General features: G+C 35.9%; 1 protein-coding gene across 3 annotated transcripts in view; it reads left to right on the top strand.

The window, feature by feature from the left end:
* LOC148952162 (trafficking protein particle complex subunit 11-like) overlaps positions 1-21,845 on the top strand; it is a 249,466-nt gene that overhangs the window by 41,491 nt on the left and 186,130 nt on the right. For 2 of the 3 annotated variants that reach the window (XM_089089622.1, XM_089089619.1), the window contains exons 6-10: positions 2,749-2,971; positions 3,598-3,681; positions 8,031-8,109; positions 10,879-10,933; positions 15,939-16,146. In XM_089089622.1, the coding sequence (XP_088945748.1) occupies positions 2,749-2,971; positions 3,598-3,681; positions 8,031-8,109; positions 10,879-10,933; positions 15,939-16,146 (649 nt within the window). The remainder of the gene's footprint in view (positions 1-2,748; positions 2,972-3,597; positions 3,682-8,030; positions 8,110-10,878; positions 10,934-15,938; positions 16,147-21,845) is intronic. The other variant, XM_089089620.1, reaches the window with a different exon arrangement.

Raw genomic sequence — 21,845 nt, 5'->3', positions numbered from 1 at the left:
TATATATATATATATATATATATATATATATATATATATATATATATATATATATATATATATATATATATATATATATATATATATATATATATATATATATATATATATATATATATATAATACATGAAAAAACAAAGTCATTCAACTAAATCTTCTAGCCTGCCCATGAACTTGCAAAGGCAAGTTGTTTTAGCGGTGTGCCAGGAATAGAAGAAAAAAAGAGAAGATTTTAGTACTAGTTAATAGCACAAATTAAATTACCAGAAATACTGATAAACAACAAACAACAAGAAACACCTCAAACAACAAAATAAGAAGAAAAAAAATTAGGAATAATAGCTTAGGACTCGTTAATAGGATGCATTTTTTCCTTGACTTTATTTCTAAATTTTTTCAAAGTATTTTATATAATTAATTATCATATTATTACTAGTCCATAAATTTATAAATAAAATACAATAAGTTCCTTGTGATTGTAGAGTTACTTTAATTAAACTCTTTTACAAGAAAGGTGATAAGAGTGAGAGCAGCAAGCATTACTTAGCATGATGATACTTATTAGGCTATGCTGTTGTTAAATTTTTTTTAAAGAAGAACAGTTTTGGTTTAGAACAACCATGATTAATAATTGAGAAGTATCTAAATTATCCGATCCCTTTACTCCTGAGTTTTATAGACTGTGAATAGGTATTTGATGCAGCTGATAAAAAGCTTTAGTGAATATCCTATCCTTGTACGGTGTACCGTATAAGTATGTTAAACTAATTAGTGCTATACACGATAAAAATAGGTTGTTCGGTTGATAGGAAGATAGGTTGCCAAAAATCCTACTTTTTGTCCATCCATCTGGGGCCAAGTGAAAAACAGGGCGCCCTCGAATGAAGTTGGAAGAGGTCATAAAACAGGATTTAAAGGTCATTAAAGTTTTTGACAGCTTTGAATAGATTGGGAGGAAAATCGGTCGCAGATTTGCTGGCCGCAGGTGGCTAGGTGATGAAATGAGTTGTTAGCAGCAGCAGCAATAGTATTATTGACAGGCATATTTCCTTCAAAAGGTCTTGGTATTTATTTATGAATACAGTTGATTTTTAGCTTTACTTTTGATTTAAGATAAAATAAGATTATTCCATATACAGAAAGAGTATGATGTATTTGGAGCCAAAAGAGGCATGTGTTTGTATAGAATGGTAACTTAAGATTAATGCAACAAAAATTGGTCATTCAGTAAAGTAGAAAGGCAAAGACAAATTCAGAGGATGAAAGGGAGGAAAGAGGCTACCTTTGCATGATAAAGTCCAAAAAGTAGGAAATGAAATGGAAAAATACGATAACATTTTGACGAAGATTTTAGTATATACTTTTGATCTCTTCTTTAATAGTGCATAGCTTCTTAATTTTATGGTTCAATCTGAACATTTTAGCTAAGTATGATTTCATTTCTTATTGAAGATCTATCATTTTCACTATTAACTAAGGGGAATACTTTCCAAAATGTGCTGGAGTCGAAGAGGTAACCGAGTGAGAGAGGACAGCAAAAATATGTAAAAGGTAAAATAATTAATCGGATTCTGAATATAAAAATGCCAGAGTGATAAAGTGAAATCTTTAGTTTTACTAAAATTTATATATTTACCGAAAAAAGTAAGGTTTCTGTTTCTAAAAGAAATGGGAGGGATGCAGGGCGATGAAGGGACGCACTAAGGATCCTTATACCTTTGTTTTGTAATACTAGGAGATATCTAAGATGAGTAGTATTGGGTGCCGCAGGAAACCCAATTGTTTTTCAGGTAAGTGTCCTCTCGTATTTTTGTAAAATTCCTTTCCCTTTTTCCTAAATCCCTTTTTCTATTGTTTTATAAATACTTATATGATAGCTAAGTGCATTAAAAATTTGGTACTTTCAAATTTCGTTAGGATGAATCCCCTGCCAGCTGTCTTAACTAGACAGTAAAGTTTCTCATTTAGTCACTTCTCTGGATGCTGGTGAATCCGGTAACGAAGACTTCGTTCACGTGTTCATCTAATCACCATTTTACCCATCTCTGAATGGTGTCTTTTTCTTTTGTCTTGGTCAAGATAGTTTTTGAGATTAATGCAGTTCAACATAGTTAATTTTTGGATAAATCGGAGAATTGACTGTAGGTTTTGTATGTACATCTTCGAGATTTTTTTTTGCCTTTACATTTACATTTTGATTAGAGTAATATGGGCATTTGGTTCCCAAGTCGTTCTAGTGGTATTTCTCGGTATAGGGGATTCCAAAGTGCTACCTTATCCAGGCTTAACGAGATCTCGTTTCTCAGTATAATTTCTTGCTCGGTTATACCTGCACACATAAACCCCCGCTTTAACCCCGTTTTAACAATGTCTCAAATAGGATTTTATTATCGAATTACAAAAGGCTTTAACGATTATAAGAAAAAAAAATATAATGTTTAAGGCGCATTCTGATCTGTTATGTTTTTAAATACAAAATGCTCTTTGTGTTTTCCCTCTATTTGTATCTCTCACCCATATGTAGTTACTTTTCAAGTTTTCACTGATTTTTTACTGTTTGATTTGACCGCTATATGCTTGATTCTCGTGCTTCATCCAATTTTACTTGAATCATAAGTGGCTATATTCAGATTAATTTAGCCATTTTCAGTCGGCTGTGTTGGTGTTTTGCCACTTACGGCGAATTTAAATATCCTAATGTTTTCTAAGCTACATTTTTTTTCGGTTTAATTTGCCATTTTTCTCTAGGTATGAAATATTTGCCACGCTATTTGAAGAGGCTGTTGCTACAGGCCTAACAGCAACACAAAAAGAACATCCTGGGTTTTACTTCCAACAAGCTGGATTGCACGCACAGCTGAGGAAAAAATTGTCAAAAGACTCCCTTGAAAGTGGAATAACACCAGCTGATGTTGCACCCTTAGAGACACCAATAGGATTTTATGGCCAGAGACCATGGAGACGAGAAAAAGTGAGTTCTTTTCTCTTGGAAGGTATTATTTAATTTTAATGACAAAAACTTCAATAGACTTAAATTTTTTGGCTGTATGCTGCTTAACTGTTGGATTGCCCGAACAAGAAAGCTACTGGATTAGCCTGTTACCAGAAAATTGGAAAGCTAAATCTCCCATATGAAGTAAAGTCTTTATACGATGAATTTGAATGCTTCTAAAATTATCTGAGCTTGTGCTAACATAGCCCCAACACTGTTTCTGAATGTTGTTGTTATTTAGTATCTGTCAGCATTCATTAATTTTGTCTCTCGTGGTGTAGAAGAAACGTGGGACTGCAGAGACTTTTACTTTCATTTAAACCGCCATTTGTAATGTATTCTATGAAAATGAACGATATTTTAAAATTTATTTAGAATTTCTTAAGGTAATACATTTATGTAAATTTTGTTTGCCAGTACTTTATTCCTATTGATATTTTGTAAAAGTTACGGCGTGTTTTCTTTTTCAAAAATCTGCGTGAATTTTGTTTATTTATCTATTAATTTTCAGTAAGTAATAATCTACGAACAAACAAGAAATCAAACTCTAAGCATTAAAAAAAAATATTTTCGATCTTCTGGTTAAAACAGTTCTTTGTTTATAGATCAGTATGGAACCTGCCGCTCCTGCAATTGAATCTGAAGAGATAAGTTACTTAAAACTAGTCGAATCGAAATATGATCATTGTGTAAGTCGTTGCCCTATTCTTATTTTTTGATATGTAATTATAAAATAATTTATTTACTCTGAATAATAGATTAAAACTATTTAAAAAAGGAAAAAAGAGCTATCTTCAAAACTCTACCTTTAATCTGAGAGCGTCTAACTCCCTGTACTGAATATTTTGTAACATTTAGTATTAAGTAGGAATGATGCTATGTGTCAGAGTGATTTACCTATAAGATCGATATGTAAGAACCCTTGCTGAGAATAAGGATATTGGACGTTTCCTGTGTTATGAACAATATTGATAATGGAGAATTCTTGTCTTTCGTATGGGCTAAACACCATGTAGCTGATAATTACTTATTTGGCAAGCTGGTGCTTCCAGTAGGTGATGGCCCTGCAGATTCTGTTTTGCAAAAAAAGAGGTGAAGAAATTACGTAAGCCAAAGAATTTATTCTGATAAATTGCTGAATTCCTACTTCAGAGTCAATAAACAGAGCAAAACAACAAAACCCAAAAACAAATATAATATGAATGGCTTGTAAAAACAAATATTTAAAAGTTATTTTTAAACTTTTCAAAATGGACTAACGGACAGAAAATAGTTTATTTCCTTTATATTTGAAAACGAGGGGTTGTAAAACCGATTAGGTTTTACATAACATAGGTATCAAAAGAATCTAAGTTTAAGTGCATATATGAAAAAAGTGGGTGAGTTGTGGAAAACCAATTAAAAAGATCAAGTTATGTAAAGTCCAATGCGTTTTGTGCCACTTGTTTTCACTTATATTCATAGATCTTGAATAAACAAAAAAAAATTCTATTTTTTAGTCCATTTTAAAAGCGAGTTTGGATGTTTTTATTTTGTATTTATTAATTTCAACTTTTAGTGTTTCGATTTTACTGTCATGAAATTGTATTTATTTGTATGCAAATATTTATACATTGCATAGTCCTAACTACTTTGCCCTCTCGGTTTTCACTTGGAACCAGTTTGGTTTTGGATTCCATTAGGGGCTCCAGGTTTAACCAGCGTGGAAGTAGGGCACATCTAGAACCAACACATACAAACACAAACATATAAAAAGCACAAAAGCCAACAAGTAAATAAAGAAAAATAGAGTCTCAAACGAGAGAGAATAAACCGAAGTTATTAGTGATAAGCTTCGATTTTGAGGTTATTAATTCTGTGTTTTTTTTTCCGTTTCCTTTATTGCATCCTCATTGCAATGTCTATTTTCTGTATGCTTGTCTATTTAAAAACACTTTTCTCATCTGAAATTTGAGCCTAAGGTACCACGGTCACAGATAATTGTTCTCCTCGCTGTGCCATCAAGTCGTGCAGACTAGTGTTTGTTTTATGCGTTTTGCTGTGCCCAATCACTCGTGTTGTTTTATTTATACCAGTGGAAGTATACAAGGGGGTATTTTTGTGTTGCATTATTGCACTGTCACGGGAAGTGCATATACTGTTAATATTTGGAAGTAACTGAACATTCGGAAATGGTAAAAAAATGCGTCACAAATTTAACAAATGTATCAAAGGCAAAAGAAATGTACTTGTCTTGCCATGGTGTTCGTTTACCACAAGCGCCTGTATGGTAACGAACATTATTTTTGAGCCATCAATAGAAGCCAAAGAGGCTATAATCTCCATGCAATGGAATTTTTCACTGCCGTACATTTGCAATGGTCAGCGTGGTCTAGCTATGAAAGATAACGGTAGTAACAGAAGAAATACATTCTAGGTAGGGAGCACAAAATTCGTTTGGGCTCCATATTTTCTGTATAAAAGATAGTGAGTGCCTGAGCTGCCAATACAGAGGTTCTTGGTCTGACGGCTTGCTATTTTAAGAAAATATTGCGTAGCCTTCAGGACGGTGATTTTGCGCCACTCCTCGCTGGCCATGTTTAGCAGCATTGCTCACTCCTTTTGAATGAAAAACAATATTTCTGCCTTCCTGTCTATGTTGGCAACTACATGTTCTGATTGAAATGTTCAAACAACTTCTCTTTCAGCGGCATCCTAGAGTAAGGCTCAACTTTGCCTTTTTTTCAACCGGATTCCTCCAATTTAAAAACACGATCACTTATTGAAAATGGCTCTTTGTCTGAAACAAAGAGCCTTTTCATTTTTTTTGAAAAAGTTAATTCCTTGGAAATATACGTCATGCTTTGCTACATCGGTCGACCTACCGGCTTCAGAAAGTTTTTGCTCGGATTGTACAACTTCGGCAGGATGCTACAAGTACGTTCTACAGATCCCTCAAGTTCCACAGTCTCAAATGCCTGCCATTGGTGAAATTTTTGATGATTTTTAGTATTAGATTAAAACCCAGAAACAAGGCAAGTGTCCTCCAAACTAAGCTGACATCTTTTCCATTTTAGTACGCGTTTTTATTCATTCAGTTTCACGAGCTAACCTTCCTTCGATACAATAATTGTGAGCGTACTTAGAGTGGCAGTCAATGTATCAAGTCAACGTAAACACTCTTGTTGTCTCTTCGTAGCTGGCTTACCTTATTTATGCTAGTGTCGCTCTTCTGAGAAAGCTCAGTGCCTTTCTTGTCGTTTGTGATCGGTTTTTACAATGGCGCAAATTCTTGGGCTGCTCCAGCTATCGGCACATGCCATTTATCTGAAAAAATATTACAGTCTACACTAAAGGGTTTTTTTTCCGCGCATAGCTACTACGAAAAGAAAAAGTACCATTTATGTTATGCAGCTTATCACAAACATTGTCCCTTGACGAAAATGTTCATAGCGAAAAATATACGCACAAAGACACTCGATGAGCCAAAAGCAGTTAGCCTAAAACTCCTTTTGATTTTTTCAACATCTTTAAAGCAGACTACTGAAAACGCAGCGTAACTTTATTTTTATAATTCTCCCAGTATTCAATAAATAGAAAATGCTGAAATGGTGAAGAAATGAGGTGAAAATGTCATTTATTGAATTTGGTCACAAATTTAGTTATACTGTCCGATTACCAAGTCATTACCAACTTAGTATTCCTGGGAGAAAATGTAGCTGAATGCATTCACTGACTTAACTTTGGATACTTCAGGAAAAAGTGAAACAACACCCGGTAATACTATATTTAAAAAAAAAACAACTTCCTTTTCTTTCTTTTGTGAATTTTATTCAGTGTCCAAAGGCGTCTTGAACTTAAAACTTACTCTTCTTTCCCGACAACCAGCTTTCTTTTTAAGAAAACGTAATATAAACGGAACCACCAAATGAGGACCCCTATCCACCTTAGATATTCCACCCTCGGCAGCGTTTCTTACTCACCACTTCAAAGACTAACAAAAAGTCGAGAAATGCCCAGTATAAGGAAGTGGCTTACCTTGTCTGCACCAGATCTTGAAATAAGGACATGAGGCTGAGCTAAACCCAGGGGGGGGGCTGGCCACGGAGTCTTCACTGGCGACCAGTCCGAAATATTGTCCAAGTCTTGCCAAATGTGTCCTTCTGGTAGAAATCAGCGTCCAAGTTTTGTCAAACGCGCACTTATTGCCTGAAATCTCTGCCTTCTACCACCCGGTTTATCTCCATCATCCTCAAGCCATTTCAGGCTCCACCATTATCCCCATTTTTATGTAATGCAAAGAAGCCTTGTTTTGAGGTTTATAGGAATTGATTTGTGCTTCTATGTTTGTTCTGGGCTTTATCATTCATTGATTTGTTTTTGTATTTATTATTGTTAATAAGTAAATGCTTCAATTCTAAAAAGCGGCAAATCTATTTTAAACTTATTTTATGCTTTTAAATTTGTCTTCTTTTTTAAATACATAATATCGTTGCTGAATCGAATCAGATCCTTACCAGAGTAAATGCTTACCAGATTTTCATGTAAGGGCGTGACGGTAAGCTAAGTCCAGGGAACAAGGCTAGCCACGCAGTTTAAATAGGCGATCGGTCAGGAATAGTGTTCAAGCTTCGCTAAATGTGTACTGTCGGATGGAAGCAACGTCCAAGTTTCGTCAAACGCGTACTTCTCCCCTGACATCTCTGCGTTCCGCTATCTGATTTATCTCAATCATCCTCCACCATTTCATGCTCCGCAATTTATCCCCAGTTGTGTATTGTAATGAAGCCTTGTTTTGAAATTCAGGAAAATTGATTTACGCTTCTACGTTTTATTTTTATATTAGTTGTTGTTAACGAGTGAATGCTTTCACTTCCAAAAATGGTGCACCTCTTTTTAGACCTATTTTATTCCTTTATATATATATATATATATATATATATATATATATATATATATATATATATATATATATATATATATATATATATATATATATATATATATATATATATATATATATATATATATATATATATATATATATATTTTATTTTAGAACTATATAATATCGTTGTTGAGTCGAGCTGTGGTCCACTTTGAAAATCAGAAGTCTCCCGGGCATAAGCGAAGACTTAGTAAGTTTCTTATATTCATGTGGTTTCCTTTTTAGTAGTTTGCGACAGTTCTAAAGGACAATTATGTCTTTCTCAGTAGTCTTTAGATATATTGCTGTCTAATATTTCACAGAGGTCTAGATACAGATCTAGATAGAAAAATGGACAGTGTAGCTAATTACTTCGGTCATGCTAAATAAAAGTGAGCTGATGTCGCATTAGCAAATAAGTTTAATAATGTCTACTGATAACTTTTCCATTTTCTTTAAAAAGCATTCCATGTTTTATTGATATTAAAACATTTTGCAAGAGTACCTAAAAACGAACAAGTGCTAGTTACCATGACTTAATATTATTGTAAGCAACCATTATTAGATACCGTGGTCCTCGCTTGCAAGTTATGTGTTTAAAATTCTGGACAGAATTCATTTAAAGTTTTTTCTCTATGTGATTTTTCAAACTGTGTCTAATGGTGCAACCAATGCAAAATCTTCAACAGCTAGTTGAAATATATCGCCAAAAGCAATGGTTTTTATTTTGTCTTTGTCTAAGAAATATTCTGAATGTTGTGTTTCTTATTACTCCTTCCTTTTTTCTATTAACCTTCAAATTGACGTATTTATGAACATTTTGTTTTTCATTTTTACTTGGATTCAGGAAAAGTCGTATGATTTTTTTTTCTCCCTGCCCTGAAATGTTGACATTTTATAAATATGAGAAGGAGACGTCTGCAGTATGAGAAGGACCTTTCTATCCAGACACACAGTAATGATAACACAATCCCCTTCTCCTGTAGCATTGTGGGTTTTCAGAAATACGGCTCTATCAAGTTATGTTGCACATAAGAGATTCATTGTGCTAGAGTACTACTCTTCTTAAAAATACCAGCTTCATGCATCCCTTTCGTTATTGTTTTTCTTATCGGAATCTACTTGCTAGCGCAAACTTAGAAAAGGGCAATGCATCTTCCATTTTTTTCTGGTTTCATCGCAGAAAGGGGGGTTCGTTCGGTCACAAATTCAAAGCTCTAGTGTTTTTTTAAAGGGACAAAATTGATCAAAGAGCAGACAATCGCCCTTTTTGCCCTTGGCGACCTCATCTGGCCCTCCCACCGCCAGGCTCCCAGCGGAAAGGTAGGCCTGTTGCGCCTTGTTCGCAATCACACTCAGGCTTTCAATTGATATGATTGGATAATCAAAGTACCAGAGTCCCTCCAATGTTCTCTCTCCCTCCACAGCCAAATTTTTGCACCATGATATGTTATACTTTATTTGAATCGGAATAATTTAAAGATTTTCAATCTGCATGATTGGAGGACTGAAGTTGGCTGGTGCCCTCGTCAACTACGTACGCCCCTCGCTCAACAGCAACTTTTTAGTTAAAGGATGGGTCTGTCGTGTCCTGTTTGAACAGGAATCATGATAGAACTAGGCTGGTAGATTAGAGGTCTAAAGGGGGCCCATGCCCTCTTCAACAACCCCCTCCTTTCAAACAGCAACTTTTTAGTGGAACATAGGCATGTGTCACCTTTTTTAACCGTAATCATGCAAGGATTTTCAATCAGTATAATCAAGTATAAATGGGCCCATGAGTCTTTCCTCTCCCCTCGCCGCTTTTTTTGCAAAGAGTCAGGTATGTTGCATCTTGTTTTAAGCGCTATATTGAATGGTTGTGAGCAGAAACAGCGTACTTTCGAGATAGTCTTCAAGAAAAGTATCATTATTTTTGTTTTGAAAAAGTTCTTCACAAGACCTGCTATATTAAAAGATTTAAGGAGTTGACAGCAACAGTGTTTAATAGATGGCGAAAAAAAAGACGAGTGTTGCTCGTTACAATACTTATATCGATGAAGCCGACCAAAAACTGCTGCAGGACTTTACGTTGCCCAACCAATATAAATTAAGCTGTCATAGAAGAGTCTTCACGAAGTTCATTCAGTATTTTTGTGCTACGAATTTTGGGTTATTTAGTCTGAAGAATCTGGCATATTTATGTGGTTGTTGTAAAGAGTTTTAATCCTTGAATTTAATGCATTCTTTGAGAGACGATTCTAAAGACGCTACTAAGTCTGCAATGGGTACCTGTCTCGCGAAAAAGAGTATACTTTTACAGTATTCCAAAAACTTTTGGTGATTAATAATGTTAGCATGCCTATTTCCATAAACTAAATAAAACAAAGAGTATCCATGGTCAAATATACCAAATAATTCAAGCCCCATGTAACTTGAGATAAGAAACGACGAAAACCACTCTACCTTTTCATGATTAAAACAATACGAAGTTATATGGAACGTTGACTTATTGTGATGACAAAAGTCCTCCGCAAAAAATCCAAATTCCACTTTTTTTCTATTTAGTCAAAATCTTGTGCGGTTTTTGTTTTTAGAACTCGATAGAATCTTCTTTCCGGTCAATAGTGTTTTGGAGCATGCTGTGTAAATTTTTATTTAAATGTTTTTCTGCCAGTTTAATTGTGCATATTCATACACAAAGTATTTTTTTTTTCTTAGAGGCCCAGAGGGAAAACAAAGAAACAGTGTTGGCCGCCCTTAAAATTCATATCGGCTAAGAATAAAGGAATATAGTTTTTAGGTGTAAGTACATTTCAAGTCTAAAACATAATAAAAATAATTTCTTTGGCCCAAAAGTATGAAGTGTCTTGTATCTTGGCATGTTATATTTTTACAAATTTCCCCCTTAATTCTCATACGTTTTTTTGTGTCCTTATGACGGTGTCTTTTTTTCTAAATATCTTGTACGAACTTATGATTTATTTATTTTTTATTTTAGTGTCAACTATTGCTTTGGAGCATTACGAGGCTGGAAATTTCCGCGAAGCTGTCAGGTAAAGAAAAATGATTTATGCACCATCACTTATATTTTCAAGTTTTGATACTTCCTGTATTTTAATCTGTTGAGCAAATAGATCCTTTTGTAGACAAAAAAAAACAAAACTCATGAACAAGATCTGGTATTAGGAGTGCAGAGAAGCAGTAGTGTAGGGGGAGAACGCTGGGGTTGAGGGTAGTGCTGGAGGATCTACATTCCTCTATTAACCTATGAAAAAAGTTGTCTATGTATGGATATAGTGACTATTAGACCATTTTTTTCATAGTTTGATAAGACACCCCCTCCCCCATAAAAAAATGTGAAAACTTCCGTCTTAGCCAAACGAGACTTCCTTTTCCCGCGACTTTTTCATTTTTATTTATATAGTTTGTGTGTAAACGGCCAATAAACGAATGTACTTATCATGGTTGGAGCATTGGCTGCAACCTAGTAAAGAGCGAACCACGACCCATCGTAACCAAAGTTTTTAAAACATGTTTTCAACGGAGGTGTATATAACATTTTCAGCATATGGAAATATGATGAGTCGATTTAGTTGGGCTAATATTGAGATAGTTTTATAGATATATGTTGCATTGGTGAGAAGCAATAATTTTGGTTTGTTTGAAGTTCCAATTCCAATCTTTTTTCCAACAGGAAAAATTTTTTTTTTTAAAAATTATGCTAATTAGGAGTAGACGTGTTAGGCAAATTCAGGGTTGCCAACTTGGACACTTTTCGTGTGCAATGCACTCTTTTTTACCTCATTGCACTCTTTCCAGCCACGGACCGGAGTTGCACTCTTTGGCAAAATTATTAGCTCTTTGCACTCTTTTACGAAATGATGTTAGAAAAAGTATTAGCGAAATAAAAAACTTCAAATTAAACTATTTGTGTGCAAAAGATACAATAGTTAGCCGGTATGATCTCTGTTATCTCTACCTGTTCCGTCCCTCAGTTGTCTTTCCAGTATTTCCAATCATTTAAGAAGAAGCACATCAAATCAAAATCAAATTACAAGTGAAATTCAAATTTATTAAAAAAAAAAAGTCAAAAACTGTTTGGCGCAACCATTCTTTGACGATATAATAAAGAATTTGGTCTATTAACTTTATTATTATTTATGAAATTCTGTGCAATTGTTGATGGGTTCCGACCACTCCTTGATTGACATTGCAAATTTATCGAAATGAAACGTTATGTTACTCGTATCATTGAACATTTTTGCAAGCTATTGATGTTATTTTGACACAGTAAAAAAAAATTACATCTGCAGTTCTGTGTTGTTGGGATAAACTACCCAGAAAGACTTTTCTCTAATTCACATGACGTAAAATACCTCTTTCTCAGAACTCTTGTCTCATTCGCATTTATTCATGTTCATTAATATACTCAAACTTAACGTACTCAAAGCAAAGCAGAACATTTGCCGAACAAGCAGCTATCTACTTTCTGAGAATATACCTAAAAAACTACTCATTTCATATAAAAATTTGAAATAAATTGACAAGAAAAAGAGAGAAGAAGAAAATTCAGTAGAGAAAGAAGAAGAATTATTTTTTGCGACTAAGAATATGTTCACCAATAGGGGGGGGGGGCTATAGCCCCCCCCCCCCCTAGCCCCTCTGGATCCACCCCTGAGTATGTCTAATGATCACAGGATAACTTATGATGACGTAAGAATGGTCAGAAAGTTATGAGGGGCTGCGGGCGTGGCTGCTGCCGCGCGCGCGTAAATATTTTTACTTGCACTCTTTTTGAGCAAAAATCCCTCTTTTTTGGCCTTGATTTGCATTCTTTTGAGACGGCAGTAGTTGACAACCCTGTTAGACATACAAAGTATATTAATTGATTTGATTACGACATTTAGCTTTAACCAAAATTTAAAGTTTTTCGGTTCAATGAATGAAGGAATATCGTGTGTGTTAGTTCAACTGAGGGATTTTGCTGAACTGCGTTAACAATTGAGTTGTATTTGATTTCGTTGGCCCGAGTAAGTCGTGTGAAATAACAGAAAACGAATGGTTTCGAAATATTGATTTTTGGTCCTAGGAACAGGCTGTAATTTGTCTTTTAAGTCGTAAAATTTGCCAGCCAGAATAAATAAAAACACTCTTATAAAGGAAGTAAATTCTATTGAAGTTACTTCCTGTTGCGTGCGATAGAATCGTCAGCGTCAACGCAGTTGACGATTGATCAGTAATTGAAAGTCCCAGTACCCTTTCGAAGGGTCAAAAGCAAACTGGAGGACAAGAAACCCCCCTCATATACCCATTTTTGCTCTAATCCTTTGTTAGCCTCTTTTTGCCATCGGATTATAATTTTTAGATGTTTTTTATTCAGAATGTTTGGAATGTAACAAAAGTGCCTCCAGGGGAAGGGGAATGTGACCCCCACAGCCCCAGGGGCAAACTTCCAAATTATACAATTGGTCCAGTTTTCATAGGTTCATTTTTGTAGAAAGGATAGACACGTCACACATTGGCATGTAAAAACCGAAATTTTGCGAAGAATTTTGATATGTGTGATGTGAGGCACGGATTCATCTCATTACGTCTCCAAACCTTCTTCCACTGCCAAACTTTTACCACAAATCAAGCTATTTTAACCTTGTCTAAACCAGAATCGTGCAAAGGTCGCAATATCAATGCAAAAACAAGCAAAGTTTAAGCTTTGGATTGACTCAGTGCAAAAAAGAGTCAAGTCCCGATTTGATGCAAAGGCGAGCTAACTCCTGACTCTCTGCAAAAATGAACTAATTCCTGACTTGGTTGAAATCAAAAGTAACAAAGTAACCTGACTTTGTCGAAATGCAGAGTAACAAAGAGCTACGCCCTGAACCACTACAAAAAAAAGCTAACTTCAAGCTGGTTACTGAATTAGTGAAAAATAAGCTATGTCCTGATTTGGTTTAAATATGAGCTAAGTGCTGACCAGGTTCAAAAATGATCTGAATCTCAACTCATTGTAAAAACAAACCAAGTGTCTTAGATCACAAACTAGGCTAGGCCAAGGTATTCATAGACTCCATGCAGAAAAGAGGCAATTCTTGACTCGGTGCGGGATTAATGTAAGTTCTACATCAAAGAAACAACAAGCAAGTCCTGAAACAGTGAAAAGACCAACTTAGTCTAAGCTTTGAACCGATTCGGTGTAAAAATGATCTTATGGGCAGAGTCGGTGCCAAAACTGGCTAAGTCTCAAATTAAATTGAAATAGTTCTCATTTAAATTTAAGTCTTAATCTAAACTTAAAAAACTGGATTTTAAGCTGAAACTTCAATGCGTTAATGCACCAAAAGAACCAATACGAAACAAACTAATGCTCAAAATAAAAGGAGATTAAAATCCCAGTGTGACGCGAGAATTTTAAGCCTATTGTTCTCTAAAAAAAAGGCTTTGGTTAAATATTTGAATTTATTTATCTATTTGGGATAAGTTCAAAGAGATTGAAAGAAAGTATTCGGCATACAAAAATAATCATGAAACTTAGCGGTAGGCTAACCACTAATATTATTACTAAAGAAAGAGAAAGAAAATGGCATGCACATGAGAGATCAGAAAAAAATTGCAAAACGTAAGGAGAATAGCGGATTGTATGGGAGCAAGGTTTTGACTCGTTTTGATATCAAATAGAGCCCTTTTGTTGGGCCAAGTATTCTGAATCCTAGATTTTGTCCTCACTGCGTTTAGAATCCTTTTTTTAAGACATTTTAAAGAGCCATTCCTTTAGGATTTTGTCTTCGAAATGTGTGAGGAATTTGACTAGCTGCATTTTGAGTATCACTATTGGGAAGGGCAAGATCGAGTATTCCCAAGCACATCACTGTCAAAGATTATTTTTGTCAAAAGTTATTGTCTTTCAATTTTTTCAAATATTTTTTTCCAAAACCATGCATTTTAGTGGCTCCAGAATGTGTTTCTTTAACCCAATTGAAGAACAGACATTATAGCCGTGATTTCTAATCATTTTCCTGAAGTTTGCTTTCCAATTCTGAACTTTCCTTTTAAAAGAACAACTTGAGCTTTTTGAGCTTCAGTGACACTTGAATATTGTTTGATCTTGAATCATATTCTGAAGGTGTAGAGTAACAGATCTGGTTAAGTATTGACTCAATCATCGAATCATGGTATCTGTAGGCCATTAATAAGATCTTTCTAACCTTGTTTTATTTATGTTTTGTTAGAATAAATTCTATGTGACGAATCTGGCTTTCAGTTGAATTGATATTACGCAGAATATAGCTTTATGACCGTCCAAGAGTCGAATCATATAGGTCGACACTATAAAACCTTTTACATATGTTTGGTTGAAGAGCCAGTTTTGTAACTTTGATATCTTTAGATGCTTTTTAGATACTAATTCTCTATTAATCTCGCTGTCTAGTATCTAGTTCTGTATCTGTTCCTTTCTCATCGGTACCATAGTAAAATTTTATATAAAGCTTAGGTCCAATGCTAGAAAGTGGCAAAGTTGAGACTACCTTTACTGGCCACTGAGAGGAAGCCCTTACATTTATACTATGCCAAATCCTCAGGGGAAAATTTACATATTTTAAATAGTAGAATTAATAATTATAGAGAGCAAAAGTAAATTGAACTGTGAGTAAGGACTAAATCTCATGACATCATAGTTTTTTTGGCCAAGCCTTTGAGGTCAACCCAGGCTGACAAGGTTCATCCAATAGTAACCAACTGTATTTAAGTGTGTTTATTCGTAAATCCGTATGAACTTGTTCAACTTTCTGTAATTTTAAGTTTGCTCTAAACAAATGCAAGATAACTCAAGTAGCAAAAATATAGAACCTACTTTTCTTCCATTCTTGCAATTCTCCAGGTGACTTCAATTGGAATAAGTTCTTCGAGATAGAATGACATAGAAATAAATTAAGGCTAATTTTGCTTCATTGGTTAGGCTATCGAACTTTTGTTTCTAAGATTTGTAAACAGGATTTTAAGGTATGATAAATTGCAAGAGAAAGAATATACTCAATGCATAACAGTCCTTATCTTGGGTTTCAGGATACTGCACCCACTATTTTGGGAGCTTCGATGTGATGATTGGTGGTCTCTATTGACTAACCTTCTTAAAGAAGGACTTAAAGCTTCTTATTTGGCTGGCCTGAGAAGTGACTATTTTACCATTGGTGCTGAACTTTGTTGTGTATATAGTTGTCTTTCCAAAGAAGAAAAAGAAAGAATTTTCAGAAACCTCCTTTTAGTCTTGGGGGTAAGTTAATCCCTTTTTTCCTTTGTATTTATCTTTCTTGGAAGATTTAGAGAGCTTTTATTAACGTTTAATGTTGTTTGCAGGATAAAACTAGAAAAAGGAAAGAGAGCAATAAACTTATTGGCTGTAAAGCAAAAAAAAAAAAAAAGAAACTCATCGCTGAACTCAAATGCAAAAAGATTTTAAGTATAGTTTGATTATATTAAATTAGATCCTTAGGCCAGTAGGAAACAGTGAAGAGGAATAACTTAAATATTACTCAAATCATTCTTCCTACCCTGCTTCTCTCTCTCTCTCGTTCTCTCGCTCTCTCTCTCTCTCTCATTCTCTCGCTCTCTCTCTCTCTCTCTCTCTCTCTCTCTCTCTCTCTCTCTCTCTCTCTCTCTCTCTCGCGCTCGCTCGCTCTCGCGCTCGCCCTAGCTCTCTCTCTCTCTCTCTCACTCGTTCTCTCTCGCTCTCTCTCTCTGTCTCTCTCTCTCTCTCTCTCTCTCTCTCTCTCTCTCTCTCTCTCTCTCTCTCTCTCTCTCTCTCTCTCTCTCTCTCTCTCTCCCTCTCTCTCTCTCTCTCTCTCGCTCTCTCGCTCTCTCTCACTCTCTCTCTCCCTCTCTCTCTCTCTCTCTCTCTCCCTCTCTCTCTCTCTCTCTTTCTCTCCCTCACTTTCTCTCTTTCTCTCCCTCTCCTTCTCTCTCTCTCTCTCTCCGTCCCTCTCCCTCTCTCTCTCACTCTCTCTCTTCCTCTCACTCTTCCTCTCTTCCTCTCTCCCTCTCCCTCTCTCTCCCTCCCTCCCTCTCCCTCTCTCTCTCTCTCTCTCTCTCTCTCTCTCTCTTAGTTTTTGCTTGTTTTGGGTTATTTTAGCAATAGTAGTACGCATATTAGCAGAAGTAATAGTATTCACCTTGTGCCTTTTTGGTCTAGTTCAACATTCCCTCCTCATGCCCTGATAGTTTCAACTAATTAATTTAAGCCATTTCTGAGATATTGCTGATACGTTATGTCAATAACCTGTTTGCGCACAACATGTTATGATTTAGCCCGACATCCCCCTCAAAAGTTCCTGAAAGTTCGACATTAATACCATTAGCCTTATTAGTACTATATTAGTAATATTAGTACTAGCAGCAGTAGAAGTACTACTAGTACTAGTATGCACATAATGCATTATTAATAGTTCAACATATCCCATCAACATGCCCTACTAAAATTTTTGACCCAATACTCTAAGCCCTTCTTTATATAACGCATGATACGACCTTCTGACAGCCTGTATACACACAGCGCGTTTTAATTTAATTTAACATACCCCTTAAGATTTCCTGAAAGTGTCTCCTTAATTCTTTTAACCTTAGAAGTAATATTAGGATTAATAGTATAAGTAGTAGGAGCAGTAGATTACCTTTTGGTTGGTTCAACATCCCCCTTAACATGTACTGAAAGTTACAACTTAATGCTCTAACATGTTGCTGAGATATCGCTGTTACGGCCTGTTAATAATCTTCTTCCTCATAGCGTGTTTCAATTTAGTTCACTATCCTCTTTAATGTTCCCTGAAATTTCACCGTAATACCCTTAGCTTCAGCAGTGCTAGTAGTAGTTGTCGTAGTAGTAGTTTTAGCAGTAGCAGTAGCAGTAGTAGTAGTAGCACCAGTAGTAGTAACAGTAGTACTGTATCCATTTTACCTAGTTCAACATCTCCCTTAATACGCCCTGAAAGTTTCAAACTTAATACACAAGACCATTCCTGGGATATTGCTGGTACGCCATTTTGACAACCTGCGTATAAAGAATGTTTTTTGATTTAGTAGTATATCCCCCTAAATATTCTCTGAAAGTTTCACCTTCTTTTTCTTAGCTTCAGTAGTAGTAGTCGTAGTAATAGTAGCAATAATAGCGAAAGTAGCCGCAGCAGTATGCGAAGAATGCCTTTTGGTTAGTTCAACGTCCCCCTCAACACGCCATGAAAGTTTTAACTTAATGCTCTAAGCTATTCCTAAGAAATGGCTTGTACATCCTTTTGACAACCTGAATGCGCACATTGTGTTTTGATTTAGTTCAACACCCCCCTGAATATTTCCTGAAAGTTTCACCGTAATACTCTTAACCTCAGTAGAAGTGGTAGTCGTAGCAGTCGTAATAGTAGCAATTTTGGTAACATGCACACAGTGCCTTTTGGCTAGTTCAAATTCCCTCAACATGCCCTTTGTTAATCAATCATTTCTCTCGTCATTCCCTCAAAATTACAACTTAATACCCTCAGTCAATCCTGAGTTTCTCTCTTTTGACAACCTAAATGCGCATAATGTGTTTTGATTTAGTTCCACACGCCCCTCAACATTATCCAAAATCTTCACTGAATGCCCTTGATCTTTTTGAACACTAAGGTTCAAACAAGCTCTCTTTCCCAATAACAAATTCTATATTTAAAAAATGGGCTAATCGCATAACTAACAGCCCTTGCTCTGAGGATTTTGAGGAGTTGGCATCCCTAAAATCCCCAGAGACATAGTTACTGGACCATTCAACAATGCTGAACAAAATGGCCATCGCAAAATTTTGATATGTGTCTGGAGAATAAAAGGGCTTGGGAAGGGGATTGCTTAGCCTCACTAGCTACAGTAACCGTAGTAGTAGTTTACACATAGTGCCTTTTTGTTAGTTCGAAATCCGCCCCAACTTACCCTGAAAATTTCAACTTAATTATGTAAGCCGTCTCTGAGACATTACTGTTACACCCTTGTGACAATTGATATCCTCATAGTTCGTTTTGATATAGTTCAACATCCGCCTAAACATTCCTTGAAAGCTTCTCCCTGATGCCCTTAGTCTCAGTAGTAACAATAGTTGCAGTAGTAATAGTAGTAGCAGCATTAGTAGCAGTCTGTATATAGCACCTTTTGAGTTTTGTTCAACATCTCCCTCAACACACGCTTAAAGTTTGAACTTAATACCATAAACCTTTCCTGGATTATTGCTGGTACGTTATTTCGACAACTTATATATACATAGTGTGTTTTTATTTAGTTCAACACTGTTTCAACCTTTCTCGAAGTTTTTGCCTTAATACCCGTAGCTTTAGTAGCAGTAGCAGTAGTATTATCTGAAATTTTCATACTAATATTCTTAACCTTAGTAGTAGCTGCATTAGAAGCACTAATTGGAGTAGTAGTTGTAGGAGTAGGAATAATAGTAGCAGTGGTAGTAGTATTAGTAGTAGCGTGCGCATGCTACTTTTTGATCAACTGATCTTCCTCTTCAAGCATTCCCTGAAAGCTCTAACTTAATACCCCACTCCATTCCTATGATCCGCCCTTTTGACAATGTGAATACTCATAGTGTGTTTTTATTTAGTTCAAATTTCCCCTCAATATTCTCTCAAATTTTCTCCTTCATACTTTTAGCCTTAATAGCACTAGGACCATACTAGTAGTAGTAGTAGTAGTAGTGTTGTATTAGTTGTAGTGGTAGCAGTAGTAGCAGCAGTATTAATAGTAGTGATAGCATGCACATGTAGCCTTTTGGCCAGTTGAACATACCCTCCTGATGCCCTGGAATTTTCAGCTTGATAAGGTAAGCCGTTCCAAAGATATTGCTGATACGTCCTCTTGACAATATGTATGCACATAATATGTTTTGGTTCAATTTAACTTTCCCCTCAACATTGCTTCAAATTTTCACTTCAATATTCTCAGTCTTGGTAGTAGTCGCTACAGAAGCAGTAGTTGTAGTAGCAGTAGCTTTAGTGATAGTAGTAGTAGTAGTATTAATAATATTACTACGTCGAACATCACATCACAACACCGAGATATCTGAGGCCAAAACAGTTACTCACGCTCCTCTTTCATCCCACTCGATCCAAAACCTCGATTTTTACATCCGCCCCCAACGTCCTGATTTCCGGTAAATCTGTCTTTATGACGTCCTCCCACCCCAGACGGGGACGACCTGCTTTCCGTTTAGCCCTAGATGGTTGGCCGAAAAGAACAATCTTCGGCAGTCTGTCATCCTTCATCCGAACAACATGCCCTAACCACCTCAACCTTTCTTTCATTATAGACCTAGAAAGCGGTATTGAACCACATTTTTCGTATAGCCTATTGTTTGAAATACGGTCAGTCAGCCGGGTACCCAGAACAATCCTTAAGCAATGTCTCTGGAAAACATCTAGCAAATCTTCATCCGCTTTTCGGAGCGTCCATGCTTCAGAGCCATATTTGACCACTGTCATAACTGTAGCTTCTAAGATTCTAATCTTTGTTTGCAGACTTATCTTCCTATTCTTCCATACTTTTTTTAACTGTGAAAAAACAACCTGAGCCTTGGCTATTCTATTTTTAACATCTTCACTGCTCCCACCATCTTTACTAATAATACTACCAAGGTAAGTGAAACTGCCCACCTGATCAATCTTTTCATTACCCAACGTCACCTTTTCATCTTCACTTATTCCTAGCCTTAGTGACTTGGTCTTCCTAACATTAATTTTCAAACCAATACTAGCACCCTGAACTCGCAAAACCTCTAAAACTTCATTCATTTTGCTCACACACAGTAGTAGTATTAGTAGCGTGCAAATATGGTAAATATAGTCAATCGGTCTTCTCCCTCATACTTTCCTGAAAGATCCAACTGAATACACTCAGTCCTTCCTGTGATATGCTCTTTTGGCAATCTGTATGCGCATAGTATGTTTAGATTTAGTTCAACACTGCTCTGAACCTTCTCTGAAAGATTCACCTGAATGCCCTTGGTCTTATTGGATACTAAAGGACACTTAGTTCTTCCTGTGATGCGCTCTTTTGGCAATCTATGCGCATAGTATGTTTTGATTTAGTTCAACACTGCTCTGAACCTCTCTGAAAGACTCACCTGAATGCTCTTGGTCTTATTGGACATTAAAGGTCAAACAAGCTCCCGTTTCCCAATAACAAATACTATACATAAAGAATGTTCGAATTGTATAACTTACAGCCTTTGCTCAGAGTGCTGTGTGGGGTATTTACATCCTCAGAGACATAGCTACTGGACATTTCAACTTTACTGAACAAAATGTCTATATCAGAGTTTTGATTGGGTGTGGGAGGGGGGCTTGATGCCCTTCAATCACTTTTGACTCCTAAAAAGGGCACTAGAAAATTCAATTTCCAATTGAAGGAGCATCTTCCAAAGTTTCTACGACAACCTTTTCTGTACGCCTTTTTCTGAAGTACCTTGGTGAAAAAAAGCAACATATTGTGCCCACATTGCTCTTTACTTAGGCGCTGCCTATAACAAATCCTATGTGTAAACAATGAGTAAACAGTATAGTCTAACAATCTTATATGTAAACAATGTCATCCCCTGAGGCATAGTTATTGGACCTTTCAACTATTCTGAACAAAATGGCTATGTTAAAACTTTAATCTGATGTCTTTGGGAGGCGGAAAGCAAAAGGGTAGTGAGATTGGGCTGGTTTCCCTCCAATTACCGTAGACTCTTAAAAATGCACTAGAACTTTCAATTTTCCAATCAAATGAGCCCCCTCAGAAGATTCTACGACAACTCCTTCCATACGAAGTGACTCGGTGAAAGAAAAAAAAATAGCACATTGAGCTTACTTCACTTTTTACTTAGGCAGCGCTTTTCCGCTGCCTGTGATGATATTATTTTGGCTATTGTGGCCTTAAAGTTGACCGAGTTAAACTAAAAGTTGATATTCATAAAAC

Source organism: Artemia sp. Qi Xiang Cuo, chromosome 5 (assembly GCF_049724085.1).
Source record: "Artemia sp. Qi Xiang Cuo chromosome 5, ASM4972408v1, whole genome shotgun sequence".
NCBI classification, from domain to species: Eukaryota; Metazoa; Arthropoda; class Branchiopoda; order Anostraca; family Artemiidae; genus Artemia; species Artemia sp. Qi Xiang Cuo.
The sequence above is the reverse complement of the archived record's forward strand: the minus strand, read 5'-3'. Positions and strand labels throughout refer to the sequence as shown.